General features: G+C 37.7%; 1 protein-coding gene across 5 annotated transcripts in view; it reads left to right on the forward strand.

Annotated features, from left to right (window-relative positions):
• Positions 1-6,287: 6,287 nt before the first annotated feature.
• opa1 (OPA1 mitochondrial dynamin like GTPase) overlaps positions 6,288-12,063 on the forward strand; it is a 45,744-nt gene continuing 39,968 nt past the window's right edge. For 2 of the 5 annotated variants that reach the window (XM_038301686.1, XM_038301688.1), the window contains exons 1-5: positions 6,289-6,608; positions 6,752-6,848; positions 7,409-7,516; positions 8,705-8,758; positions 10,624-10,706. In XM_038301686.1, the coding sequence (XP_038157614.1) occupies positions 6,315-6,608; positions 6,752-6,848; positions 7,409-7,516; positions 8,705-8,758; positions 10,624-10,706 (636 nt within the window). In that variant the 5' untranslated portion in view covers positions 6,289-6,314. Of the gene's footprint in view, positions 6,609-6,751; positions 6,849-7,408; positions 7,517-8,704; positions 8,759-10,623; positions 10,707-12,063 lie in introns of all 5 variants that reach the window. The other 3 variants (XM_038301687.1, XM_038301689.1, XM_038301690.1) reach the window with 2 other exon arrangements.

Here is a 12,063-nt window from a genome sequence, read left to right on the forward strand (position 1 = left end):
GCCTGCGAGCCTGCGCAAGGGGTTACAAATCGCGAAAATACACATACAAATCCTTCTACGCATTTGTGCATCTCACGCGGCAGAAGAGTAGCAAAAATCACGTGTGTAAAGAGAGCCAACCGAAAAACCGCTTGACTTGTAACCAATGATTTGTCTGTATTTCTGGGTCTTGAAGCGAAAATACTTCAGACACGTGTCTCTGTGTGTGCTTACAGATTGATCTACACATTTGCAAGTCTCAGTACACATTTGCAGATCTGAATACAGATTTGTGGATTTTTTACACATTTGCAAATCTCAGTACACATTTGCAGATCTGAATACAGATTTGTGGATGTTTTGCACATTTGCAAATCTCAGTACACATTTGCAGATCTGAATACAGATTTGTGGATTTTTTACATATTTGCAAAACGTATTACACACAAGTAGTTTTACACATTTGCAGATTGTTGTACAGACACACAAATCTCCTCACACATTTACAGATTTATTTACACATTTTCAAATCCCACTGCACACACACAAATCGAGATACAGACACACAACTCTCCACACACATTTGCAAATATTAAAGCTACCATTTTGGCCCCATAGGTTTGCTGTGTCTGTCAGCATAGTGTCCAGAGACTGGAGGCGCTACCAGGAGATGTGGAGGAGGCTGTAGGAGAGCAACAACCCAGCAGCAGGACTTTTACCTCTGCCTTTGTGCAAGGAGGAACAGGAGGAGCATGTCAAATGACCTTCAGCAGGCTACAAATGTTTGTCAGTACAAAAGCTTAGAAACAGACTCCATGAGGATGGTATGAGGGCCTGATGTCAATAGATGGGAGTTGAGCTCACAGTCCAACACTGCAGAGAACACTGGGATTGGTAATATTTGCCTCTGGCGCCCTTTGCTCTTCACAGATGAAAGCAGGTTCACACTTAGCACGTTGGACAAAATCTGGAGACAGTGGAGAGCAATCTGCTGCATGCAACATACTTCAGAATGATAGCTTTGGCAGTAGATTAAAATTAGTGTGGGGTGGCAGTTCTTTGGAGGGCTGCACAGCCCTCCATGTGCTCGCCAGAGGTAGCATGACTCCAATAAGGTATTGAGGAGATCCTCGGATCCCTTGTGAGACCATATGCTGGTGCTGTTACCCTGGGTTCCTCTTAATGCAGGACAATGGTGGACCTCATGTTGCTGGAGTGTGTTAGCAGTTCCTGCAAGATGAAGGCATTGAAGCTATGGACTGGCCCACCCATTCCCCAGACTTGAATCGGATTGAGCACTTCTGGGACATCATGCCTTGATTAGGGTGACCAAACGTCCGTATTTCCCGGGACATATCCGTATTTCACGTCCTGTCCCGGGCGTCCCGGGTTTTTTTTAGAAAGTGAGGAAATGTCCTGATTTCACTGCACAACGCTCCGTGTGACGTAATCCCTGAGCCGCGTCAGTGCAGGCAGCCCTGCTCTTAATCAGAGGCTCTGTTCAAAATCCTGGGCTGCATCCTCCAAGGACGGGTCTACCTAGACTGGATCCTTCGAAGTCCTTGAAAATAAGGAGGCCGGAAGAGTTCTGTCTGTAAATTTGAACAGGTCCTCCCTTCGGCGGGTTTTACCGCCGTATGCTCTGTTGCTTAGCAACCGTGAAAGTTGACACACAAAGCAGGAAAAGAATGAATACCGAGGTTTTCAAAACACTGTTACTGTTGTATTTATTTATTTTTTAAGAAGTTAAAGTGAACAAAGACTACACTCACAAGAATCCAGAGTGGAATAAAGGTTCCAACCACCGGGAGCAGGAACAAATCAAATCAAATGTAATGATAGAAATTTTAGTCATTTAAATAACCTGCTGCTGTCATTCTGCACATCTCTGATGTTGCTGCTATTTTCAAATATCCATTATTGTAAAAATGTCCATAGCTGCATATTGGTTATTTATTCTGTTAAAACACTTTACAGAATTGTATTTCTTATATTTTAACTCTTCCCTATTATGTTATTCTTATACATTTCTCTAAGGTCTTCATTTGTGTGACCATTTTCAATAATCTTTCTGCTGCTGTAAATCTGCCCATTGTGTGACAATAAAGGGATTTTCTATTCTATTCTATAAAAGGGTTAGAAATATATAAGTAAATCTAAACAATGTATCTGCAAAATCTCTAATATTCAACAACAAAAAATACTTAGTTAAGCATATTGTGCAAAACAACAATAAAAAATTAAAAATCCTATCAGATTTATAGTTCCCACTCTGCAGATCTATTAGAATCTGTCCTTAAATTACAGCCAAACTCATTTACAAAGTAACAGATTAAAACCTTTAGATAAACCAAACATTACCGCCACATATCTGACTCAATAACCATTAAAACAACTATTTTCATTAATTTCAGACGGAACTATTCACAGAGATGTATTATTATATTAAACTGAATCCCGATGATGAGACATTTGTTCTTTCAATATCCCCCCCCCCCCCCCCCCGCTCCAAGTTGTCCTCGTTTTCCCAAATGAAAATATGGTCACCCCATCCAACAACGTCATGTTACGCCACAGACTGTCCAGGAGTCGGCTGATGCTTTAGTCCAGGTCTGTGAAGAGATTTCTCAACAGACCATCTACCACCTCATCAGCATATTCCCAGTTGTTGTAGGGAGTTCATACGGACACGTGGAGGCCAAACACACTACTGAGGACATTACATTAAAAGTTTGATCATCCTCTGGTGTGATTTTCCACTTGAATATTATGTGCGATTCCAAATTCAGGCTTTCAGGTTAGTGAATTGGATTTCCATTGAAGATTTTTTGTATGAGTTTATTGTCAACACATTCAGCCTTGTACAGAACAAATGGTTTTTATAAGAATATTTCATTAATTCAGATCTAGGATGTGTTGAATGTTCCTTTTTGTGCTTATTACAATTCTGTAAAAATAAGGTTTAAATACTTAGACATTCTGACTACCTTTGCTTTTTGTAATACTCTAGTGGCAACTTTAATAAGGTGATGGAACTAACTAGACATATTTTACTAACAGATCTGAGTCCCTGTTAGTCATTAGCTTTGACCTTAACGGCCATGAACTGCTCCTCTTTACTCAAATGAGCCCTTATCGGTTTTAACATTTAAATGTCCAGTTTCAGAAAACTGTTTAACGTCACTGCAACCTAAACCTCTGGTATCCAGACAGCTGGTATTTGCATCAGAGCTCTTGACTTAAAAGCATAGAGTTTTAACCAAACCTTAATCATGCTTAATTATACCTCATCCTCCTAATAATATAAAATGTAAAGGCAAATAGGAGGGTGGATTAGGGGAAAATTATTAAAATCAGGTTAAAATACTATTTAACACTACACCGGAACTAAATGTATGTGGTGTTTTCTGTCAGTGCAGATTTTGAAGTAGTACCTTTCACAGGAAGTGGAACTGTCACTCTGCTTGTGTCCTTGTTAGCTAGCCAGCTAGTGAGTTGCAATAACAGGAGCAAATGTGTCCTGTTTGGAAAGATGAATTAAACTGTACCAGGAGATAAAATCTGACAGAGAGCTTTGTTCACCTGCTGTTATCGGCGCCATGTTGCGTGTCGGGAGCTCAGCTGCCTGGTAAGTCCAGTTTAACTGAAGGTAACGAGAGTACAAGCTAGCAGCGGGGATGGCAGTATAGCTAACTGCTTCGATACTGGCTGATGGATTTTATCCTTGTATAAATTAAAACAATTCTAGATATGTTTTGAACGCTATTCCCCTCAAGTTGTCCTAAATTTGTCCGGTTTTTTACTGTAAGCAGCTAACCCGAGTGGTTGGTGATTGTATTTCTAATTAATCTGGTCCAAATTATCTAATGTTGCTCTAAACCAAATTGACTAATTTTCAAACACCCCAGTATAACATGAGTCTACACGTTGTTATTCTTCCTCTAGCTAAGTTTTTGGCATTTTGTAATGTAGAACAGCGTTCAACATTTATTAACCATGGTTTTTTTATATTTATGTTGTGAGAATCTTTTATTGAGGGCCTTCAAAATGAACCTTTTTTTATGGTATTTGGGGTCTTTATTTTAGGATATAATATTATTCCTCTAAGCAGATATGCAACTAAGATCACAGGTATGGGATATAAAATCTAGAAGGTTAGTTCTCTAATAAAATGCTATATAAAAAAAACAATAGTCTCTTTTTAGCCAAAAGTTGACATTTACTAATGTGGATTATTTTATGTATACCATTAGGAGGAGGTATCTGAGAGAAATTTGGTGTTGATTTTTATTTTTTGACATAAGTAAACTATAAATTTAAGAGGCATTTGCTCTAGTACTTTTACAAAAATAAAATTTTGGCTTTATGCTGACCATTTAGAATGGTGTGAAATCAATTGTCATTTGGAATACAGGGAGATTAGTGAGAACCCCTTGTCTTCAGTTAAATCAATAATGGTATTGTTTGTCCAAAATGTTCACATTAACCCTATTTATTCTTTTTTTCAACAATTTGTGGACAGAAAAAAAAAATATTTTAATTAATTTTGGGTAGTGTACATTGCACTACCATTTGTAGATGTTGAAAATACAGCCCACAATAAAAGCTTGGAAAAGTGGTTTTCTAGAGATCAGCCAGTGGAATGATCCGCGTTGGACGGAGCGCAAACACCTGACTTTGAGATAAATTCCAAGAATATATGCGGTACAAAAAACTGCTGTCAATGCGAAGTAACTATAAAAATAAGTATGCTTTGATTAAAACTATATAAAAAATTACTTGCAGAGAGAAAATGCCAACGCTAAACCATATAAATGATGACCAGATATTATGGCCTTAAAGGAATAGTACACCCAAAACATGATTACCCTTCATTTTCTACTCACCCCCATGCTGAACAACACTCTGGAGTACTTTTTTGATATCTCAAATGCATCTGGAGATCTGGGAGGCTTCTTGCTGTCTGCTGACATTCAAATAATGGAGGTGCCCAGCGCCCGAGGCAGAAAGGTCCATAAAAGTCCACAAAAAACATTTCAATATTCCTCCATACTGCTCGTCCAATGTATTCCAAGTGTCCTGAGTGGGTAGCATCCAGAATTTACTCGAAACGAAGTCATTTAGAATGTTTTTAGAGCATAAACAGTAGTGTATAGGATTTCCTGAAAGCGCGCACATGCGCGATCACGACGCTACGGAAGCCGGCAGACCAAACCAGCGCATTCAGCTCGGCAAAGAACTCGTGCTCTTCCTCAACACTGAAGTCCTCAGACATTTTTCTTTCGTTGTTTCTTTCTTTGCACAGGTAAACGGCACATTTCTTCTTCTACGCTTGCATTATTGGAAGAGCAGACGCTGAATGCGCACTTTCATCTGGTTTGGTCTGCCGGCTTCTGTAGCGTCGTGATCGCGCATGTGCGCGCTTTCAGGAAATCCTATACACTACTGTTTATGCTCTAAAAACATTCTAAATGACTTCGTTTCGAGTAAATTCTGGATGCTACCCACTCAGGACACTTGGAATACATTGGACGAGCAGTATGGAGGAATATTGACACGTTTTTTGTGGACTTTTATGGACCTTTCTGCCTCGGGCGCTGGGCACCTCCATTATTTGAATGTCAGCAAACAGCAAGAAGCCTCCCAGATCTCCAGATGCATTTGAGATATCAAAAAAGTACTCCAGAGTGTTGTTCAGCATGGGGGTGAGTAGAAAATGAAGGCTAATCATGTTTTGGGTGTACTATTCCTTTAAGGATTTTATAGAAGGCACTGCAGTATTTACATTAAAAAACCTGCACTACATTGGTTAATTTTACTTTCCAGTGTTTTTTGTTTCTCTGAGTTTCTCATCTTTTCTCATTTTAGTGAGTATCACTTTCGTTATAACTTATATATCTCTGTACTTTACTGAAATAGAGGGTCATTTTAAAATAGCAAATACATATTATAAAAATGGCAAAGCTTTAAAGTCGCGTTTTATTTTAAAATCTTGTATGTCTTCTTCTCACTTCGGTCAGAACATGACCAGAGGAAACAACCTTGCAGCATGCCGCTCTTGATAGTAGCAGGCCTATAAGTTGCGGCACCTTACAGTTTATCCTATTGTTCTAATTATTATCTACTTGGCTGATAAGTTTCTTTGTAATGCAAACTTATGAAAATATAGAGCACAACTTATTCAGTGTGGTTGTGAATACACCACTCTTCTATATTTCATTAAGGAACTTAATCAGATGTAATTAACATTTTATAATTAATGCCAACAAACAGTGCTTAAATGTAGTATCGTCTTTTATTTCAGTGTGGCATGTAGGAACCTCGTCTCAACTAACATGGGGGTGAGGTTCCGGGTCCCGCTGCAGAAGCTTCATCCTCTGTCTCGTGCCATCTACCACCGTTACTCTGGAAACAATAACCCCCACCGGACTCCTCATCGCACAGCAGCTCGATATTTTACCTCCATGTCTCGGTTGCCGATGCGGCCGCTGAAACCCCCTCCCAGGTCTGGAGGTCATAGGTACCAACAGCAACGCAACTTTTGGGTGGCCAGTCTGGCAGCCCGGCTGCTGAGGCTCAGATACATCCTGCTGGGAACAGCAGTGGGAGGGGGCTACACAGCTAAGAAGGTCAGAGGGAGCTGTTATCATTCAGATCATTGTCAACTTTTTTTGCTTCAGTGGTTTTTATGTAGCTTAATGTAGATGGAACAGTAGACTGATGCCTATTGGCAAACACTTCAGGAATAAAATATATATTTTTCTATCTTTAGACCTATGAAGAGTGGAAGGAGATGCTTCCTGATTTTAGTGAATACAACTGGGTCATTCCAGATTTTGTCTGGGAACTGAGTGAACAAATTGATCTTGGTAAGTTTTCTTAATTCTCATCAATCCATGGCAATGAAAATAACTCTTAGTTTTACGTTGTTGTCCTTCAGTCCACCACCAGATTTGAATGCCTTTTAAAGTGTTTGCATTTTGTAATAATTCAACCACAAATTTCAATGATTTTTGTTTGGTTTTATGTGCTTGACAATCAGGTGTGCATTATTATGAAATGGGAATGGAAAGCCCTGTCATTTTATTTCATTTATCTAGGGATATCTCTGATTCCCGATAGAAAAGATTTTACAATGATTGAATGTATTGATCTGCAACTATTAGGCCTGTTTCATCCCAGCCTGCTGACTATTTAACATTAAACAGAATTTATTGTCTGGTTTAACGACGTTTTAATTGGTTCCTCTCAATCATTCATTTATACACAAAGCTGTTGGTGTTTATGGACTGTCCCTCTGCACAAGTTTTAGAAAATATTGTTTTTCTTGATGTGCTTTGTTGTACCAGAAAGATCTGAAGTTCAGCCATGGTAGTGCAGCGCAGAAATATGAAGTTTAATGTCACTCTGTTGTCTCTCTTGTCCACAGATAAACTGGCCAAGGCACTACCAGAAATGGAGGACATGGCCAAACTTCTGCCTGACTTTGAGAAGATTGGAGAAAATTTTACTTTCCTTAAAAGTCTTCTTTCTTCCGGTGAGTAAAACATCTTATGGACTAAGGATTACAATAGCTGTATTAGAGGAAAGTTAGCCTCTATATCTTAGACTATAATAAATTTTTTAACAGTTTATTTAATCATCTGGCTCTAGGTGCTTTTAAAGGAAAAAGATTATCTATGTTTTATTATAAAAATGTAGCATGCTCTTAATCAAATCCTTTTCTGAATTTTTCCTTATATGGGTTCATGTTTTTGTTCTGCTTTAGATTTTTCTAAACTGACTTAGTTTACTAATGGTTCTTCAACTGTGAAATGTTTTTCTTGCAAAACACTGTTTTTGCAGTAAAGCAACATTTTCTTTTATCATTAAACTCAAATTTTCTCATCTAAAAGGCTTTTGCTCAAATTCACTGATTCAGATGAACTGATTAAACTTTTACTTAATAAAATAGCTATAGAGGAACAAAGTATTTTTTTGCTGATTGTTATTATAGACACATTTTCTTCAAATTTTTTTTTAATCCCTTTCCCTGCCTGGGCAGTCAAATGGTTGACCATTTGCTCAGCAAAATGCAGGTTGGAGGTTGAAAAGGCAGTTATAGGGCTCATACCACAACATAATGTCCTACAGACTCTTTGGAAGAGAAAATGTTAAAATTTATGTATTAATCTGTTGGCTGATGTTTTAACATCATATAAAAATGTGTATTTTACCAGCTAAACACTGATCATAAAAAAAAAAAGACTGATTGCACAGTACTCCTACTTCAAGTCCGGATCACTATTAAAATTTTTTTGTAGTTGAGAGAAGATTAGAAATCAGAGAAAATTGTAATTTCTCCTAAATCAGTCATACTAACAATTTATGACCAAATTTTTCTTACGAGCTGTTCTTGCATGAGGCCCAATGTCACATTCATTAGTGCATCTTTAAAAAAACACAAAAAACATAAATGTTTGTGACTTTAGTGAGCAATGAAGTAACTTTGGAGACTTCAGTTGTAGTAAAATGTGTGTTTTTTTTGGCATCAGATCGAGATCAGTATTAAACTCTATCAGTTTCTGGTTAACTGACTTTTTCAACTAATTTTCAACTACGTTCATATACAGCTTTTTAATTCCTCATCATTTTTGTGCTGAGTTCCTGGTTTGACCACTGTCCCTCTTCATGATTTTCATCTTCTCCTCCCCTGCCCTCCTGTCCTCCTACACATTCTTCACAGGTGTGAGTTTGGGTAGTGAAGTCAAAGGAGCGTCTGGTCTGCATCTTTTGTTAGGTGTGTAAACTCTGTGTTCTAGTAGAACCACCCGCCCCCCCTCTACTCTCTCTGTCGCTCAAACACTACTTTGTGGTAGGACTGCCTTAACATTTGGATGTAGCGGTGAGCGACGTTCACTACCAGTTTGAAAATAACTGGATTAATTAGCCTGTAGTGTTTTTTTTTTCCTTTTCTGTCTCTTTCTCTGGCTGCTCTTGGTCAAGCCTTTTTTGGTGTTTGCCTCCTTTGACTTCCACCCTTCCTCTCACCTGGCCTATGTGGGTTTTTTTTTGTTATGACATGCTTGTTTCTAACCTGTCCAGCAATCTTCCTCTATCTTAGGTTACTGACATTCAGGTGTTAAAAATAACCACAGAATGTTATTTCATTTGTGTTTGATCTGATTTGAAATTCCTCTGTGGATCTGTGAGCCTGTGCAGATGGACCACACCTCAGCCTTGAGTAACACACTAACAAAGGCTCATTTTAGTAACTCTTAGTTGCCTGTACAGCTATCAGTGTTCTGCATCTGGAGTAGTTTCCAGTAATTATGCTTTTTGTGTTTTATAAAACATAATTTATAATGATTAACAAAGGAACAACTTTAAAGATTTTTCAATTGTTTCCATCATTCATACAAAAAATATCTGCATGGTTCCGGCTGTTGATTTGTCGATGTCTGACTTTAAAAAGAATATTAAGCAAAAGTCCAATAATCTTTCTCTAAACATACAACCAAAGTGTATCCATCTGCAGGCTTTCTGTGTCTTCATCATTCTAACAGAGAGATGAAGAAAGTTTGTTTCAGATTTTCATCTCCACGTGTTTCTGTAACAGATTTATAGCCGATTTCTCTCTGATCTAAAATTAGCCACATTTAGACAATTATATTCGAAGCTAGCTAGCGGCTAGCATTATTGCAGTAGAAACAGTGACACCACCATGTTAAAGATGTATAAGATGTTTGAATGACAAACTACCAAAGGCTCATTGTGGTGCTTCACCGTTAAGCTAGCAGTAACTACTGTGGAAGCTGTGGAGAGTCATTATTGTCACGACGTCCACAATCCTGCACAATGTCCACAATCCTGCACGAGTTGAAATTTCCCGTCAGGTGATGATTTACAGAATCATACATAAAGCTGTGGTTTTTTTATTTATTAGTGCCAATAATTCATAAGCTGAGAGATTTTCTTACAGCTACAGCTTCAAAGATGGCAAAGCAACATGGCGTCTTCCTTGATTGCACCACCAACTATGTATTTCTACTTTTTTTTTTATACATTTAAAATATTCTATATTTATAGATATTTTGAGAATGTTTTTTATAGTTTATGCCATTGTTATAAGACTTCATCACAATATGCATTTATCAAAACATTTGATTTTTGATAATAAATATCCAAATTAGTTGAAGCCTTTAACCTTTCGAGTTCCTCTGAATTTAGTTTTACAGCCGTATTTCTATAGATTATTCATTCATTTGATTAATTCAGCTTAAAATCTTAACCGCACATCTTGGAGGCTTTTCTTGCAGTAAGCTCACTAAATATTATTATTGTTGACATGTACTATGATGCATTCAGTTAAAAGAAAAAGATGCGTTTAGTCGATGACCGCTGTCATCAAAGCAGCTCTTTTTTTATGTGGCTTTAATAAGCTTTGATTTGCAACCAAAAGATTAAACATTTTATGTGTTATATACATTCTTACCTACAACCTTAAAACTTTAAAATGTTTTTCGAATATTTGAATTTAGCCCGGCTTTATTTCTTTTGTTTTGGTTTAATCAAAGGTGCTCCTGCTGAAGCCTATTTAACAGTCAACATTAATATGTTCCTTTTCTTCCTTACCTTTTATTTCGCCGCCTTTTGCTCTGTTAGAAACTTCTGGTGATCCTGCTCTGAAAGCTACAGATGCCTCAGCAGGAGCTGCACACGACGCCGGTGACAAGCAGTACAAAAAGGCAAGTGGATGAAAACTGTTTCACACTCCTCTGCTTTCCTTCTCTGTTTATACGCCGCTGCTCTCTCTCTTTTAAAGGGCCTATATCATCATTTTCGCATCCCTTTATCCCCATTTCCTTATTTTAGCTTTTTTTTTTTTATCAGAACAAAACACTTTAAAAATAGTCCCCTCTTCCCCTCAAGAGAGACAAGGACATAGCAGAGCTAAATTAAGGATAAGCAAAGACGGTTTAGCCAAAGTTAGCTGCTTTACAAATACTTTAAATGATGTGAAGACTTATTAGTTATTGTTGCAACTTAAAGCTGGTCTGCTTCTCTTTCTGGCTTCCATGTTTGCAGCTTGCTGCTCCTTTACCTACATAGAATACTAAATGCTGCGCTATGTTTTGGCAACTTTAGGAACTCTCATATGATTGGTTTAGAAACCAGAAGGTAAACAATCTGGGTTTGAAAGTAGGAAAACTTGACCAAGATGTTCATGATTGTTTATAGAAAATAGTGCTAAAGGAGAATAATTTTGCAGTAAATATCTTATTTCTTGCACCATCAAGTCAAACAGGTAACAAATAGGTAAGGTGATCACAAGACAGCTGATAACCAGAGAGAAACGTTAAAGGGTTTATATTTCTAACTCCCAGCTTAAGCATCGAATGATGGCTAACAATATAACAGCAGCCTTAGAAAGGTCTGCAGCTTCAATTTCTGGCAATAAAGGGAAGATTTGCTCCCTGTTTCAGCTGTTTAACTACAAAGAGAAAAAAGTGAGCATCTGACTGGTTGGGGCGTCTCCTGTGGTCCTGATCTGCTTTGTTGCTCCGTTTCTCTCAGACATTAGCCCTCCAGTTTATCCAAACACATGATGATCTGATAATAGATTTAATAAATTTGTGCGCTACGTTGTTTCCCTTGGTGTTGCCAATAAGTGGCTTCCAATCAATCATTTTCCATCAAGAAGATTATTTGGTTTTCCTGTCTGTCAAAGCCAGTATTATCTTGTGTGAATCAAAAGGTCCTGGTTGCATAAAGTTTGTTTTAAATTTACCTCCCTGCTTTGAAAAATAAATATGATATATTTTGTTTCAGCTCTAAACTATGGTGATATAGTCCCTTTAACTTATGTTTGCCTTGTTGCCTTTTCACACTGAAGTTAAATCTTAATGTCCTGACTTAAAATGAAAGGGCTTTAAATGGCAGGTGATATTTGATGTTGCTATTGATAACATTTGACTTTTTTATTTAATGTTTCCTTAAATTTTGACATCCTGCTCTTGTCTACTTTGGATTGTACAACAGATTATTTACTGAAAAACACTCACAGCTTTCTTTATTAGCGCTTTTAAGCTTCGGTTGGGATTT

This window comes from Cyprinodon tularosa, unplaced genomic scaffold (assembly GCF_016077235.1).
Source record: "Cyprinodon tularosa strain WSP-4 unplaced genomic scaffold, ASM1607723v1 ctg471, whole genome shotgun sequence".
Lineage (NCBI taxonomy): Eukaryota > Metazoa > Chordata > Actinopteri > Cyprinodontiformes > Cyprinodontidae > Cyprinodon > Cyprinodon tularosa.